The sequence below is a fragment of the Macaca mulatta genome, chromosome 9, assembly GCF_049350105.2.
Source record: "Macaca mulatta isolate MMU2019108-1 chromosome 9, T2T-MMU8v2.0, whole genome shotgun sequence".
NCBI lineage: Eukaryota > Metazoa > Chordata > Mammalia > Primates > Cercopithecidae > Macaca > Macaca mulatta.
In genome coordinates this window covers 97,467,759-97,485,940 of record NC_133414.1, presented here as the reverse complement: position 1 = coordinate 97,485,940, position 18,182 = coordinate 97,467,759, and the positions used below count along the sequence as shown (strand labels likewise).

General features: G+C 35.8%; 1 protein-coding gene and 1 long non-coding RNA gene across 4 annotated transcripts in view; one reads left to right on the top strand and one right to left on the bottom strand.

Moving 5' to 3' along the window:
* LOC114669993 (uncharacterized) overlaps window positions 1-18,182 on the bottom strand; it is a 64,883-nt gene that overhangs the window by 28,636 nt on the left and 18,065 nt on the right. The gene's annotated exons all lie outside the window — the stretch shown is intronic.
* The window catches only part of PRKG1 (protein kinase cGMP-dependent 1), a 1,342,028-nt gene that overhangs the window by 1,318,060 nt on the left and 5,786 nt on the right, over window positions 1-18,182 (top strand). For all 3 annotated transcript variants that reach the window (XM_001099261.5, XM_001099460.5, XM_077945585.1), the window contains 5 exons: window positions 8,706-8,847; window positions 10,072-10,235; window positions 16,570-16,692; window positions 16,775-16,837; window positions 18,093-18,159. In XM_001099261.5, the coding sequence (XP_001099261.1) occupies window positions 8,706-8,847; window positions 10,072-10,235; window positions 16,570-16,692; window positions 16,775-16,837; window positions 18,093-18,159 (559 nt within the window). The remainder of the gene's footprint in view (window positions 1-8,705; window positions 8,848-10,071; window positions 10,236-16,569; window positions 16,693-16,774; window positions 16,838-18,092; window positions 18,160-18,182) is intronic.

Below are 18,182 nucleotides of genomic sequence, written 5' to 3'. Positions count from 1 at the left end.
GACCTCGTGATCCACCCGCCTCAGCCTCCCGAAGTGCTGGGATTACAGGCGTGAGCCACCGTGCCCGGCTGTTCATATTTCTTATTCTTTTTTCTTTCCCTTTGTTGGATTGTGCTAATTCAAAGACCTTGTCTCTGAGCTCTGAATTTCTTTCTTCTACTTGTTCAGTTCTATTGCTGAGACTTTCCAGTGCATTTTGCATTTCTAAAAGTGTGTTCAAAGTTTCCTGAATTTTTTATTGTTTTTTATTTAAGCCATCTGTTTCCTTGAATATTTCTCCCTTCACTTCTTGTATCATATTTTGGCTTTCCTCGCATTGGGCTTCACCTTTCTTTGGTCCCTCCCTGATTAGCTTAATAACTAACCTCCTGAATTATTTTTCAGGTAAATCAGGGTTTTATTCTTGGTTAGGATCCATTGCTGGTGAACTAGTGTGATTTTTGGGGGGTGTTGAAGAGCCTTGTTTTGTCATATTACCAGGGTTTGTTTTCTGGTTCCTTCTCATTTGGATAGTCTCTGTCAGAGAGAAGGTCTAGGATTGAAAGCTGTTATTCAAATTCTTTTGTCCCATGGGGTGTTCCCTTGATGTAGTAGTACTCTATCCATTTTCCTGTGGATGTGGCCTCCTGTGAGCCAAACTGCAGCGATTATTGTCTCTCTTCTGGGTCTAGCCACCCAGCCAGTCTACCTGGCTCCATGCTGGTACTTGGGGTAGTCTGCACAGAGTCTTGTGATATGAACCATCTATGGTTCTCTCAGCCTTGTATACCAATGTTCGTTCTGGTGGAGGCGGTGGGGGGGTACAATGTACTCCGTGAAGGTTCTTAGCTTTGGTGGCTTAATGTTCTTTTTTTGTGCTGTTTGGCCTCCTGTCAGGAAGTGGCACTTTCCAGAAAGCATCAGTTGTGGTATTACGGGGAGGAACCAGCAGTGGGCGGGATCCTAGAACTCCCAGTTTTAATGCACTTTGTCTTCCGCTACCAGTGTGGGTAGGGAAGGACTGTCAGGTGGGGGGTGGGGCTAGGTGTGTCTGAGCTCGGACTCTCCTTGGGTGGGTCTTGCTATGGCTACTGTGGGGGATGGAGGTGGGATTCCCAGGTCACTGGAGTTGTGTACCTAAAAGGATTATGGCTGCCTCTGCTGAGTCACGCAGGTCGTCAGAGAAGTGGTGGAATGCAGGCAGTCACAGGCCTCACTCAGCTCCCATGCAAACTGAAGGGCCAGTCTCACTTCCACTGTGCCACCCCCAACAGCCCCCAGACCATTTCCAGGTGGAGAGTGATAGGGGTTTGAAAACCTGGCCCAGGCTATCTGCCTCCCAGCTTTGAAAGAAAAGGGTTTGGTTCTTCCTCCACTTGTGAAGCCTACACACCAGATTTGCGTCCTCCCCCGAGTTCAGGACAGGAGACTTCTCACCCAGTTCAAACTGTTACAAAGTTCAGCTACAGATTTGCTTCTGCCTGTGTAGTTTTACCCCCTGCTCCTTTTCTGTTGGATCCCTTTGGTGCCAGGCAGGAATGGCCTGCTAGGGGACCCAGCGAGCTCCCAGGGCCTTTCTGCTACTTCCTCTTCCCCTGTATTTCACTCAGCTCTCCAAATTGACTCAGCTCCAAGTAATGTCAGAAACTTCTCCCAAAAACAGACCTTCAGCTTCTCCTGTGGCAGGGTGTGTCCGGGGAGGAGGGTCTCCCTTTTTCACTTCCACAGTTGAGGGACTCACAGTTCTGGGGTGTCTCCTGGGTCCTGCAGCAGTCCACTTCCTTCAGAGGGTATTTGGGTCCTCTTGGGATTGCTGGTTTGTTCTTGCAGTTGATCTGGAGCTGAAATTCACAATGTGAGCCACCACCCACTACTCTGTCCATAGCTGCAATCTAGTCCTGCCTCCCAACTGCCATGATCTCTCCAACATCTTCTCATAGCTTTTTAAATCATTTAATGATGTTCTTAACCAGAACAATAAAAACAATAATAATAATAATAAAACTCAATTTAATGTCCACTCATGAGGCATCAAACATGCACAGGCATTCGTTTTCAACTTATTTTTGAAAGTATTATTTCATAATTTGCCTTACTTAACTCGATTTCCCATTTTGTTCATAATGCCAGCCAAGGCTTCTGAGTGAGACGTATCCTGATGCCTCTGGTAGCAAAGGTTTGCTATTAAGAAGCAGCTTACTTGGGGAGGAGTAAAGGGAAGGAAAATATCAATGGATTTCTTTACTTCCACTTGGTTGCTTTTTGGTCCTTACATTGTTCTTCCCTTTTATCACACTTTGATTTGAGGTACACAGTTGCTGAGCCCCCCAAGTATACTTAATACTCCATGAAGAGTCATGATCTACAGAAATAGTCCTTACATTATTTCTCCCTTTTATCACACTTGGACTTGAGGTACACAATTGCTGAGCTCCCCAATATAATTAATACTCCATGAAGAGTCATGATCTAGAGTAATAGTGGCTATCTGCTTATTCCTAAAGATTTAGAGGTGCTGAATTAACCATTATAGGTAAACTCATCTCAGAATAATTGTCCCTGGCCAACTTTCTTTCCTATGTAGGCATGTAGCCTGATTTTTATTCTAAATGATTTTTCCTTTTCCTTCTCAAAAAACTTTCCAGGGGAAAGAAACATAGTTTTAGACATTCAAGTTCCAATTAATATTGCCATTGACCAGCTTTCTATTTGTTCAAATTGGGGTTGAAAATCTTAAAGATTAATTGTTAGAAATATATAAAAAAAATACCAAGGGAAAGATTATACCATTATGCTATTAGTCACAGTGTATATGAAAATATCTGGGGTCAAAAAATCCACCCCGTCAATGTATTCAGTTTTCCTCTTGTGTCAGAGGACAGAAGCAATAATGGAAAAGCTATTCTGAAAGTATACAAGAAATTTACATAGATTGATCTGAAGAAAGGCTGGCCTGACCTTTTTCATTACTGACATGGAAATAACTCCAAGCCTCAGAGATTTAGCACAGGAAGACTCTGATGACAACCCAGACATCATCCTCCTCTCACCTCATAGCTGAGATGACCATTCCCTGCTTCTCATTTTCTGTCTTCTCATCAACATAGAAAAGAAGCACAGAGGCTGTGAGCCATGGCTCAAGCCTAGAATCCCAGCACTTTGGGAGGCTGAGGCGGGTGAATCACCTGAGGTCAGGAGTTTGACAGCAGCCTGGCCAATATGGTGAAACCCTATCTCTACTAAAAATTAAAAAAAAAAATTAGCTGGACATGGTGATGGGTGCCTGGAATCCCAGCTACTAAGGAGGCTGAGGCAGGAGAATTGCTTGAATCCGGGAAGCAGAAGTTGCAGTGAGCTGAGATTGCGTCACTGCACTCCAGTCTAGGCAACAAGAGAGAAACTCCATCAAAAAAAAAAAAAAAAAAAGAGAGAGAGAGAAAGAAGAGAAGAGAAGAGAAGCACAGGGCGGCTCTTTATTTGTAGTATTTGCTGTCAAGAAATAAGAATTAAAATGATGCCATCTATTTACAAATAGGAATAGGGTTTGAGGACTAATACATATTTCCTAGCTTTGAGACATGAACTACAGCATTGAAATGTTAATTGCCCCTATAAATTTCCCTGGTTTATTCTTTGTTAGCTATTATGCTTTATTTTCTAATTTATGACATTTTGTGTCCCACTGGTTCTGTCCTATTATTTGTAATAAGTTGGTACAAATTATATTTTATTCACCTTCCCTCCCTAACACTTAAAGAATTGGCAAATCCTGCAATTTTTGTAAGAATGTGTAAGTGGTTAGTATGGTAAATAAATATATATTACTATTTATATTAACATAGAATATAATGTAAAACATTAACACATGTATTATATATTAATATCAGTATTTAATGTATATTTGAACTGAATAAAATTTAAAATCTCAATTATTTACTTAATTAGAATTTTTAACATATGTATGTTTATTTTTCTTACTGAATATCTTAAATAACGACTTCTGAAATCATAATTTTCAAATCTGATACATCTCACTTTCTGGTCATGTCATACCATATGTATGTTGTAAACCCATGAATGGTGCATTACTTTTTATATTCATTCTCATTGATTCTGGCTATTTTGTGGAAGGTGGCAATTATTTAAATTCTATCTTAGATGCCCTAATAGTTGGCACAGATTGAAGGTATTTCAAAGAAAATAAGTCTATCTTTGTAATGATTTAGCCTCCCTAAGTTTAAAATTGGCAATAAATCTGCACAGATTGCAACATACTTCAGGTTCATACACTCAGTGATTGTTGTTACTCATCAATGAAAAAGGTGAAATATTCTGATGAAAGATACTTTGCTCCTGTTACATTCTGATTTCCAAGAACTCAGTTTATGACAAGTTGACTAAACATTGTGATTAAATTTTAATTTGAGTCTATCAATATTCATAAATAACCTTCTATTTCTCTCAAATTGTTATCTACTGCCATCTAGCTTAGAGCAACCATCCATCCCCAAAGAGGGCATAAGGGCCTTCTCTCTTACTTGTTTTAATTGAAATGACACAGCTGTCAAGGCATAATTCATTATTTCAAAGAGTTATATAAGGCAAGTGATTTATTTCTTTAAGCAACTCTCAAAACTGTTGATGAAACAGGGTTTGTTTTAAATCAAATTTACATTGTCATTTGCAATTCTAATAGTAATTTTTCATTGTAAGTCACCTCAGTGTTATGCTTTGTGACTGCTTTCAAGATGTCTATTTTAAAATTCACAACTTATCTACATCACACATCCAGTGATAGGACAGTGAGGTGCTGGTAAACATTTTGTGTACATGCATTGTACAGATTTATCAAAGTTTGAGACAAAGTTTTCATTTAATTTTCAAAAGCCGTCACAAATATATTTATATGTGAAAGATACTCACTATAAATGTGTTGAAGGAATGGAAACTAGATTTCTAAAACCCTCCACATTCCAAAATGACGCAAGACAGAGAAAACCGGAAACAAATAGAGTTGTCAAGAACTGAAGACCATAAGATGTACAATTTGTGGTCCGTCTGCTTCATGGTGAAAAAGGGAGAGCTTTGATTGGCAGGCAATAAAAGGGTAATTTTGGCCCATGTGAGAAGCATGGGGAAAGTGAAAAGAACAGAGATTAGCAGAGGATTCTTCACAGTTGATTTGTGGCAGTTAGCCTTGGCAGTCAGAAGCACTTCAATAACAGAGAGGATTGGTGTTGCAAACCCCCAACCTCCACCCTGAAAATGCTTCATCCCTGTTCTATACTATGTTAGTTAATTTTCCTATATTAAGACATAGTAGCTAAAAAAGAGTTTTCTGGTGCTCAATCATAGTGGCTACTATTACATTTAGTGAGCCCAAGTTGTGTACCAGAAACTTATTTTCAGTACATGCATTATTAATTATTTGGATCTTCACAACAATCCAATGAGATAGTTACTTTTATTAGCCCCATTTTGCACATAAGAACACAGAAACCCAGAGACATATAGTTAATTGCTCAAGAACAAACAGTAAATGGAGTCTGGAGTTGAGCCCAGGCTTCTTGCTTCGGGGTCCATATTCTAAAATATAGCCTCCTCTCATGAATTTGCGTTTGTATTAGCATTTTTCCATCTTTCTGCTAATGACCAGCTTATTAAGAATGCAAATACAATACTCTGCAGAGATTTCATGAGAAATTGATCTCTCACCTAAGCATTTACTCTCATTACAACCTTAACAATGCGTTTGTCCATTTGATTCCATTACCAATTGACTATTAATGAAGCAGAGGTATGTTGCCCAGAGTCACAACTGTAGAAATAATCTCCTCTTCTACTAACAGTAATCAGGAATTTGTAAGCTTTCAAAAAGGCCCACTAAAATCACAGTTAGACAGTCCTTATGTAAACAGAGTAAACAGGCAACCTATACAATGGGAGAAAATTTTTGCAATCTATCCATCTGACAAAGGGTTAATATCCAGAATATTTAAGGAACTGAAGCAAATTTACAAGAAAAAAAACAACCCTATCAAAAAGTGGGCAAAGGATATGAACTGATACTTCTCAAAAGAAGACATTTATGCAGCCAACAGACACATGAAAAAATGCTCATCATCACTGGTCATTAGAGAAATGCAAATCAAAACATAATTAGATACCATCTCGTGCCAGTTAGAATGACAATCATTAGAAAGTCAGGAAACAACAGATGCTGGAGAGGATGTGGAGAAATAGGAATGCTTTTACACTGTTGGTGGGAGTGTAAATTAATTCAACCATTGTGGAAGACAGTGTGACAATTCCTCAAGGATCTAGAATCAGAATTTTCATTTGACTCAGCAATCCCATTACTGGATATATACTGAAAAGATTATAAATAATTCTACTTAAAGACACATGCACACATATGTTTATTGCAGCACTATTCACAATAGCAAAGACTTGGAACCAACCCAAATGTCCATCAATGGCAGACTGGATAAAGAAAATGTGGCACATATACACCATGGAATACTATGCAGCCATAAAAAAGAATGAGTTCGGCTGGGCACGGTGGCTCACGCCTGTAATCCTAGCACTTTGGGAGGCAGAGGCGGGTGGATCACGAGGTCAGGAGGTTGAGACCATCCTGGCCAACATGGTGAAACCCCATCTTTATTAAACATAATACATTACCTGGGGGGGGGGGGGGGGTGGGGCATGCCTGTAGTCCCAGCTACTCGGGAGGCTGAGGCACCAGAATTACTTGAACCCGGGAGACAGAGGTTGCAGTGAGCCGAGATTGCACCTCTGCACTCCAGCATGGGTGACAGAGCGAGACTCCATCTCAAAAAAAAAAAAAAAAAAGAAAAAAAAAGAACAAGATCTATAGTGTGAAATAAAATAAGACCATTCCCTTTACTCTTTCATTTTGTTTTGTTTTGTTTTACTTTGCAATGCTCTCCATTGAGAAGGGATTGAATTCATAGCAGTGTATCTAAAGCTATATTTTAATTATCTGTACACAGATGCTTACACTTTAAGGTAAATAATCTCTTCAAGTGAAAGAAACATGCTTCTATTGATAGGTAAACATACTTAATTAAGGGCAAAGAAGAAAGGACCTTCAAGGCAATACTTTAATCCCTTTGCAAATACATACGATTATAGAATTTTAGCTCTGCCAAGGATATCTTCAAGTCGGAGGAAAATTGTACCATGAAGTATATCATTCATTTCCTCATACGGATGCCATTCTCAAACTTCCTCTTGTGCTCATAAATTCGCAATTGTGCCATTCAGATATTATTCAAGAAAGATTCAAGAATCATGGTAATTATAGTTAAGATTCTAGAATCTAGAGGAATGGATATCATTATGCCTAGAATTAATTATGTTTCAGAAGAATGATATTTTTCTTAGGAAAAGCTGATTATTTCAGTGAAACTCAAGTTACATTAGTAGCTGAACCAAAGACATTCTCTTTCTGGAAGATACTACCTTTTTCTGAAAGATAGCCTGAAAAGTGGTTGCTTTAGCCTTGATTCACTTATAAATTTTGTAAAAATGTGACCATATTTCATTGCCCAGTTTGTTAAACTTTACTGTACAACTTTGGGAAAAAAAAAAAAGTGTCACCAAAATGCAAATAGGCATCAGAGACTCATGAAAGCAAGCTCTGAGACTATCATTTGTTGCACACTATTAATAAAATCATTTGTGTGCTTGTCACTCATGTTACTTCTCAACCACCTCAGGAGCTGATGTTCACACTAATATTTTTAAATTATGAAATGAAATTATTAAATTGTGCTTACTACTTAGGAAAGAAAAAAAGAACATGGTTTATTTAAAAAGTACCATGGTGGGGGAAGAGTTAAAATTTAAACTTTCTGCCCTAGAAAGAAGGGTTTAACCTTAGATACTAAGGTTTTTTGTAAATTATTTCATTCAATCAATCAACATGTATGTGCCCATATATCACATATATATGAGACAGAAAGAGAGAGCCTTCTTGCTAAACATCACAATCAAGATTACTAATAAAACATTCCCTTCTAGTTACTTTTTTCTTTCTAATTGTCTTTTAGTCCATCTTTTCCTCTTAATAAGAATGCCGTCGTGTAGGAGATAGATATTGTTTGTTTTGGTTGCAGGAGTTTCAAAAACAGAAGAGTACTTAGTTTGCATTATGATTGCATCAGTAGCATTACAACTCATTTCCAGAGTGGTTCTTTGAAAACAGTAGCTTTTATTCACATTTTCATGAACAGTATGTGGATTGTTTAGAAAGATTAAAAAACAGGCCCTCTGAGAATAAATATGAATAACCCATAAACTTCTCCTTTAAAAAACAAATGCTTGGTAAGCAAGTTCTAAAATAGGATTGTTTTTTTCTCCTGCCTACTGCTATAAGTCTGTGCCTTTTTAGATTGTAGTGGGCTGTTGAGAAGAAAACACTAAGTACATGAAATATGTTGTGTGTTTAACTGCCCTTTCAGCCCTTTCAGGAAGTGAAATTTAACTATTCCATTCATAAAGACAGAGAATTCCTTAACTTAATCCTTGAATGCTTCAAAAAATCCAATGTAATGGCAATCATGTAACATTTAGCTATTAGGACAGTGGTCTCTGGGTTAAATTTTGACAAACGAATATAGTGAAATGAGAAAAAAAAATAAAGCCATATTAGAGAAACTAATTTTTCGTACAATTTTCATTCCTTTTCTGTATCTCAGAGGTTCGTTTGAAGATTCTACAACCAGATTTTACACAGCATGTGTGGTAGAAGCTTTTGCCTATCTGCATTCCAAAGGAATCATTTACAGGGACCTCAAGCCAGAAAATCTCATCCTAGATCACCGAGGTTATGCCAAACTGGTCAGTGCATTTCACACATGCTTTCTGCCCTGCAGATTTAAAATATTTGTTTATAAAACTGTGTTCATTTGCTAATATGAAATCTCAGTTTTCCTTTTCCATGTTGTAACTTTCTTAAAAGCAGGTTTTAGCATTACAATTTTCAACTGAATGTTCTTTCAAATGATGCATCAGTTATGAAAAATTAAGTTGGCTAAGTTTGAATTAACAATACTCTGGCAAAACACACTTTTATAAGCACGAGAAAACGTACTTACTGGCACGTGTACAGGCCTAGAAGTCCTTTTCTCTAGTCGGCTTTTTGCCATTCACGAGCAATGGGTTTTTATATTATGGAAAACTCTAAATCGTTTCCATATTTTAGATTTAAGAATAATGGTCACAGAAAAAAAAAAATGTGCTTTACAAGCAATGCTAGCCAGGCTATGTAATAGTAATAATAATAACAGTCAAAAGTTGTAAAGATTTACCATAGAAGAGAAGTTCTCTTATTTACAAATGCACAACTTTCGTTGGATCTGTTACAGCTTGATTCCATTTTTAAACTTTTTAGAATTGTTATTCAGCATGTGGTTTTTAAAGAAATCAAATCAGTGGCAGTTTTTTATTTGTAGTTTCAACCAAATCGTTTTAGAAAAAATAGATTTTCTGCAGTCAAGACTCTTCCTTCAAAAGAGTTCCAGAAAAATGAAGAATACATTATACTTTTATTTCTGTTTATGCTTACCAAGGGCAGAGTCACCAGTCTCATAACTATGTTACTTACTTCCTGCAACAATAAAATAACTTCAAATAATTAATACTAAATGAATTGTCAACTTCATTAAATCCAGCAGAAACCATTTATATTCTGGGAAAGATGTTAAGTAGGCCCAAGTGGTCTTTAAAAATTTTTATGTACAGAAGAGATTCTGTGTTTATACCCTAACCTCCATTAGCATAAACAAAGGAAAAATGAAAACTATATTCAGAAAGAAAGATTTACCTTTATTTTTAATGATGTGAATTTTATGCTATACTCAGATGTCAACTTTTCCAATTAAAACTGAGTTTCGTCAGGGAGACTTTGTTTGCAATACAGACTATTCCTTTGAGAAGATAGAACTATAAAAACGTGCATGTTTTTAAATTATTATGATCATCGGTGTACTTCAGCAAAACAATTTATTACTTTAAAACGTAATCATAAGAAGCTTAAGTATCTTGCTTTTCTCTCTTTGAAAGGTTGATTTTGGCTTTGCAAAGAAAATAGGATTTGGAAAGAAAACATGGACTTTTTGTGGGACTCCAGAGTATGTAGCCCCAGAGATCATCCTGAACAAAGGCCATGACATTTCAGCCGACTACTGGTCACTGGGAATCCTAATGTATGAACTCCTGACTGGCAGGTATGGATATTGATAGGGAACTGCTGATAAAAATAGACCGGCAAACAGCTACACACTCCCGCTTTTGTCACTCTGATTAAACCATCTTAAAGTACATTTCACCATATCTTGGTACCACAGTTCAATTAGTTATACGAATGACCGGGAAAAGTAACGTATAAAATAGGTCAAGCTAGGGCAACCACCTCAGCACCAACTTTTGGTCTCATTATTGCTACTTTTTTTTTTTTACATATATGAATGTGGAAGGATATAATGTCTTTCCGTGAGATATTTTAGCCCAGTCATTTAGCCAGGAATGAAACAGGGGAGATGATAATCATATGAAAATATCTAGGGTCAATTCTCTATAGAAGTAAGAGGACCTGTTAGCAACTGTTATATCTAAATGAAAGGTGACTGCTTTGTAGATCTTTCCTGTGATGTTATAATCATAAACTCAAATAGGCACTAGGGACACCGCAAGGTATAAAGCAGACTTTAAGATCCTCAAGGACCCATACTAAAAGAACAACAAATACACTACCATGACATGTGCTAAAACAATGAGTGACAGGGGCGTTATACAGATTTCAGAATAGGGCTGGGTTCCTAAAGAGGCTGTTGAAGAATGAATATAAGGCAGCTGTGTCTTGAAGGAAGAATAGGACTTAGATGTAGAGACCAGGAAAAGGGTATTCTAGGCAAACAGGCATGGCTTAAAGAGAAAGGCAATAATGGTCACAGATATGGAGAAGGTCCATGTTAAAAAAAAACAGGAACAGTTATCTTTTGACGATCATGATTGCTGCACTTGAGTGTTTGGACTCCATCTACAGAGGGAATCATTGAGATTTTCTGACAAAGGTTGAGTGATATGTATTGTGGTATTTAAGGAAAAACAAGTTGGCAGTAATAGAGCTAATTGGAAGAGGAATAGGAAGCTAGTTTGAAGATTGTTGCAGTAATTTAGTTCTAGGACACTGACAACCTAGAGTAGGGCAAGGGCAATGGAAAGAAAGAGTAAGTGTGAGGCAGGATGTGAAGAATTGCTTAAGAGGACTTAGTCACTACAGTGAACATGAGAGGAAGACTGAGGACTTTGAGCACACAGTACTCTGTGAGGATTCAGTGCATACATGAAACACGTAGGAGAGTGTCTCACACATAGTAAACATTCCATGAATGTTAGCAGCTGTTACTGCTACAATGACAACAATCATTGCCAGAAATAGTTGTGTTTTGATTTTATTTTTATTTATGGGCATTTTACATTATTGCTCTTAAAGTTTCTCTGTTGACTTCAAATAAATTATGTGTGACCTAATCCGATTTTGTTCAATGTGGATTGTTCAATTTTCTTCTTGTGGATGGAGGTAAATTATTTTAAAAGTATGACCAATTAAGTAGACCTGTAAAGATATGAAAAATTTGGACAAAGTAGAAGGTTAAATTTAACATATGTATGTGGATGGATAGATAGGTAAATAAGCAGAGGGATAGATTAAAAGGTAATCTTTCTGTGTGCTTAGAATTGCTGTAAGAACCAATTATATAATAAATAGAAGAAAACTAAATATTAACTATTTTTGAGGAAGTAAAATATTTACTTATAATAACTAGACTAAAATATTAACCATGAAATGTCTAAACCTTATGTGTTTGTCTACAATCATCTGTTTATTAATAATGGAAAAACCCTTAATTCTTTACAGATTTCACAGGCTACAATATCTGACAGGAATATAATAAAACTTGGAATTAATAACAAAGATTTAAAATAAAAAGTCTAAATACTTGAAAATTTAAAAAGCATTTTTCTAAATAACCTCAGGCACATAGAAATTATGGAATAGCAGAGCAGTAATAAAAACAAAGCACTATAAGTCACAATTTGTGTTGTATGGTCAAAACCAAACTTAATTTTTTTTGCTATAGATACATATATTGAAACATTATGATTAAAAATACCTAAACTTAATATCCATTTCAAGAAATAACAAGACAGAAAGAATTTTGGTCAAAGACAATAGCATTAAAAAATCTTTACTTTTCTTTTTCTACCCAAAGAGATGACGGTGGTGGTGAAAGACTAAAATATTTTTAGTCTGGCCAAGGTTTGGGGTGGGAGAAGGCAAGAATAAAACAAGTAGGATGATCTTTAGTTACAATTAAAGTTCCAACAAACACACCTGCCAAACACAATGAAGTGTGGCATGTGACTAGGAATGATTTTTGGACTACAAGCATGACTCCAAAGTATTTTGGTCCTGAATGTCATATCTAATGGTCTTCGATAGTAATAATAACATTTAAAGGATTGGCTGGACCTTGAAAAAGCAAACACTGTTCATGTAGAGACGTAATTAAGTACTACAGAATGAAAGAGGAACTGAGGTGAAGGAAAACTCATACAAATGTACCAATTCTGCCTTTTAAGGCTTATAATGTTGGTCAATGAAGCAACAGGAAGTGAAAAAGGGGAGAGAGGCAGTGTAATCACATAATTTCGGAGAATGTGGTGGGGCTTCTGTATGAGCCACATGACCTCCCTGAATGCCTTAAATTGAGGGCAAAGGAAATACATGATCTGGTTATAAGGCAACAAACTGTAGTGAAGGCTGGTGAATTTCTCATGGCTTCGTAACCTCCGATCTTCCCTGTTCTATTCTTCATGGTGGGCAGCCCAATCTAAGGATAAGTAATAGTCAGAAAGGATCCCAGGGAAGCCAGTCCCTGCCCCTCTTACAACCCCAGCCCCCTTCCAAGCATACACACCAACTCCTTTCTTACTTATTTTGCTCAAGAATCCATCTCCCCCACCAACTTAGGAAAAGATGAATTTATCTCCGTTTTAGATTTTGATTCAGCTCTATTCCAGTCACATGGCATTCCTCTAGTGATTGTCATTTATTGGGCTGGGTACGTAAATTAGAGGAATAATTTAAAAATACATTATTGGAGGAGAATTCTTTTTTTCTACAATAGCTACTCAGTAAATAATTTCTGATGAATATAAGTCCCTATTTCCACTGGTAGACTTCCTATAACTATGAGGGGAAATGGCCATGATGAAACTAATGCTGAGTATGGCAGAATGAAAAGCTGGAAAAACTCCAGGTATTTAAACCACTGATCCTACCAGATCTAGAATTTGCCCTACCTCTGGAATGTGCTTTTGTAAGTTCAATGTTTTCTTATTTTAATCAGTTTGAGCTGATGTTTTCCATTTGTCAGCTGAAAGATGCAAAAGTAAAAGGCAGCTAAAGAACACACAAGAAAAATGAATCAAGGAAATATAGGAGGAAGTGTTCAGATAAACTCTTATCTATAATTTCTTTGAGGCTATCAAAAGCATGATCTCCCTAAAAAGTAACCTCTAAGATATTTGCCAGTGTCATAAATGGGAAGACAAGTAACTAGCAGAGCTCAGGACTATTACAGAACTGAAAGTCATGCTGTAAGAACAGAAAATAAAATAGTAACAATTAAAAATGCAGCAAGGGAGATAGCAGATAGGCTTGGAAAAAATAATGAAAAAAGAAAAAATATAGATATGATTTCAGAAAGAGAATCTATTAGTCAAAAGAAATAGAAAAAAACATCAATTATGTGTATGAACAGAATATTACAAACAGGAGAAAAAACATCTTTAATTACATAATAGAAAATCCATGGCAGAAAGACTTGACTCAGTGTATCTTTTTGATCTGCAGCGACCATGAGGAAACTGATTCAGAATAATAACACCACAATATGTTAATGTGGTGAACTAATGAATTAAATTCAGTAATAAGGAATAGTCTTATTGGCATCAAAGCCATAAAAACATGGCATGTGTGGTATTGAGAGTCAAGACAGTTAAAGTTCCATTTGGCCTCAGCCTCTCTACAGCACCTTTAATGCCAAAAGATAGTATATCAAGAACTACGTAGTTCTGAGGGTCCGAGAAGGTATAACCCAAGTAAGTAATTTATGCTGAGTTAAGTTATTCTTCAAATACAAACACAACATATAAAGCGTGGACCCCAGGTCTTTCTCAAAAACACTATTATTCAATCAAGCCAACAAAAAGATGGATCAAAATAAAGCATTCAGGAATAGAGAAACTAGTAAAAAGATTGATGATGAGCTTTGGGTCTCATTAATTAGAACTGATCAATTATTAAATCAAATAATTTAAATTTGGGTAACTGAACAGAATGTAAACATTGTAGTGTTTGGCAATCTTAAAATAACACTAAAACCAACAAACATTAAGGTGGGAGGGAAAGCAGGTATAACTATAGGTATAGTTATTTCTCATCATTAATAATTAGTAATCTTACATATATTTTACAGTTAAAATATGTCATTAAAGAAATCTCTAAACTCAGTTTGATTTTTTTTTAATTTTAGAGAAATATTTAAGGAATTAATATTGGCTAAGTAGCACACATGTTTGAAATTTAGCATTTCTTTTCATTTTACTCCTCGGTTTAACTAAAGTAAAATTAAGTCGAATATTTTTAATTTAAAAATATGCATAACATAATCCTTTGTGTCTACAATCTACAGAGAAATCTATGAAATTACGTATATCAAATGTAAATCATTCTGAATATTTTGAGACTTTGGACGACTTTCTTCTAAATAATTTTGTTTTCTATATTGAATGAATATTAGACTAACATGCATCACATAAAAACCACAAATACCATATTTAATAATTGATTTTAGTTGTCTAAGATAAGCAAGTAAATATAAAAGCAAAATAAATATAAAGGCAAAACCATAAATTAGAAACCACTGCCAAAATTTGGCTCCTCCTCATTTTTTAAAGTAAAAATGAAAACTGGCATGTTAAGAGATTAAAGATAATATTCAACTATAGAATCACATAAAGAGAAAATTTTTAAATTCTAAGAGAATACTAAATAGATTTGCATGTTTATACATTTTTAAGTGATTTAAAATCAATAGGCAATTACTAGCTAATGACATATTAAAGTAAATAGCACTTTTCACGGAAAATCAAGGCAGAATCCATCATAGCCCTTAACACAGGGAAATCTGCTACTCCTTACTTTAAATTACTCATTAGACTGCTTGATAACAAGAAATAGTTTGAACTGCTCTTAATAAACATGAAGGACAAAAAATAATAATTCAGATTTCTTCCCCAAAGACACACAAAACTTGTATTAAAGAGAAAAATTAAATTTCCAAATAAATCATTCGTCAGGGGGTATCATCATCTCCCCTCTGAACTGTGAGAAATTTAAAGGAAAGACCTGACTTTAGTCATCTTTGTACTCACTGAAGTTGCCACAAACCACACTTCAAGAATGGATAGGTTAAAAAAAAAAAAAATCAACAGATCTGGCTCATGAGGGCTGGGTTTTTACAGCCTTGCTAGCCAAGAGGATGCCTAATGTTAAGTTATTTAATGAGGTCCTCTGAGCAGAGAGAAAAGGATAAGAGGAGTACTATTCTATAGAAACATTAGAGCAATAAATATTTATTGATCCCTTAGAATGTGCATGCTGCAAACTCTATTCAACTCTGGAATACCAGCAGAAAACAAACTTCTGGAAGGGAAGACAGACATAAAATAAATAATCACACAAATGAAAAGATAATTACAAAGTACAGTAAATGGCATAAGGGTGCTATAAAAGTGTAACAGGGACTGTAATTTAGATTAAACTTTAAATTAGAGCATGAAATTAGATTGTTAGGTTACGTGGGTTGATATAGGTTATGTAATTGGTTGTAATAGGTTGACCAGAGTAGGCCTTTTTGGAAACAACGTAACACTTATACTGAAACTTGATAAAGTGAGGCATTGGCCAGATAAATGTGGGAAGAACCTTCCAGGCCAAATAAATAACACCATGAGGTAGGAAAGTGCTCGGCATTTCAGTGGAACAGAGAAAAGGCTATTGGTTCTGGTTCCCAGTGAGGGAGGGTGGCAATGGCATGAGATGGGGTAGTATCATTGGTGTTCCTGTGGCCCCTCCTAACTATTTTGGACTTCATCTCAAGTATAATGAATGAGTCAGTAAGTGTGGAAAAGGTCAGAGAGTGAAAGAAGCATCCTGAATGACCAAGGACAGCATGAGGGCTTAAACTCCAGCACTGAAAAGAAATCAGGAGAACAGCAGATAAACTTGACCCATTTCTGGTTTTGCTAAGCGATTTACTTGGAAGGGCTTCCACATTGTTTTGCTATTAATCTACTTTCATTCCATTGTCACTATTAATCTAAGCCCCCCAATATGAATTGATGTCATCTGTGGAGTTTATAGCAATTCAAGTGTTGTCATGTAGGACATAAAAGTAATATCTCTTGTCATGTCTGTCATTCTTGCAGCCCACCTTTCTCAGGCCCAGATCCTATGAAAACCTATAACATCATATTGAGGGGCATTGACATGATAGAATTTCCAAAGAAGATTGCTAAAAATGCTGCTAATTTAATTAAAAAACTATGCAGGCAAGTATTTCAACCACATTATTTCTGAAAAGATCATAATGTGAAAAAAATAGAATTAATAAAACCATTATTTTATTTTTAGGGACAATCCATCAGAAAGATTAGGGAATTTGAAAAATGGAGTAAAAGACATTCAAAAGCACAAGTAAGTGTTCTTTCCTTACAATTTTAGGTTTCAGAGTTCTGAACACCTGCCATCTTTTCCCCAGGGTGTTGCTTTTTAAGTTATTGGTGTAAAACTAGTGTAATTAGCCTATAGGAACATCCAAAGACAGCATATAAACTAGTTAGGCTTTTAAATGCCTTTCTAGTTGTGATTATGAAACTTTATTTATATTTATCTGACAACCCTGTAACATAAGAAACTGAATTCACTGAACTCAGTTTCTTACAACTCATACCAACTAGCATTTTTTTCCTCTCTGGCACAAAGAAGAAATGTGTATTTTAAATTTGGGGATTCTGTTCTCTACCACAGTATTACAAACAAAAGTCCCCTACTGTATCTTACCTGATTTCCTAAAGACAAAATATATTTTTTTAAGCATTTCCTAATTAGATGTTATAACAAGAGAAAAACGTAAGCACAGAATACAGTGTTTTTTAAACAATAGCAACATCTTAAATATCAGACCTTTCCTATGTTGATTGGATGTTCTAAAGCTAAACTAATTGGTTTTTCTCTATTTGTTTGTATAACACTGACAGGAAATTCACATCCTTATCAAAGAAACATGTTTACTAAAATAACTCTGAATATCTGAAAAGCCTGCTAAGAATTTGTTGTAAGCATTTGCTGATGGCGAAACCCTTCAAAGACAGAAGAAAACAAACAAGCAAAAACTTTAGTCTTTTTTGGTCCTTATTTTCACAGAAAAACTGTACGCAAAACACCTTTATTCTTCATTAAAAAAGGGAATAAAGGAGGAAAATGGGGCATGTAGAGACTACTACAATGATGCGTAAAGATTAACTAGCTGACATTGTGCACTGAATCAGTGGCAAAAATGGAAAGTTAATTTTCTATCCTGACTTTTCATGCCCTGGTTCTACCTCCTTAAAATAAAATACCCTGTAAGACACAGGGCCAGATACATTATGACATTTATTAAATTATAATTATAGTGTAGGAACAAGGTCATAGAGCCATGACGACTGAATTACAAGGAAAAAGTGTTGCATGTTCATTGATGTTTAAAATTTGACAGTTATACTTTTAAAAATATGTATTTCATAAAATAAACTAATTGGGAAAACATATGCAATTCAATAGAAAACATTTTTGTCACATGAAAATGTTTGCCTAACTGCTTCCCATTAGCCATGGACATTGTATACATTGCAACAAGAAGGTTTTAGCTGACATAAAATGTCTTTATCGACGTTTTTTCCTTTTTTAGATGGTTTGAGGGCTTTAACTGGGAAGGCTTAAGAAAAGGTACCTTGACACCTCCTATAATACCAAGTGTAAGTAGACTTTCCAGCTTATA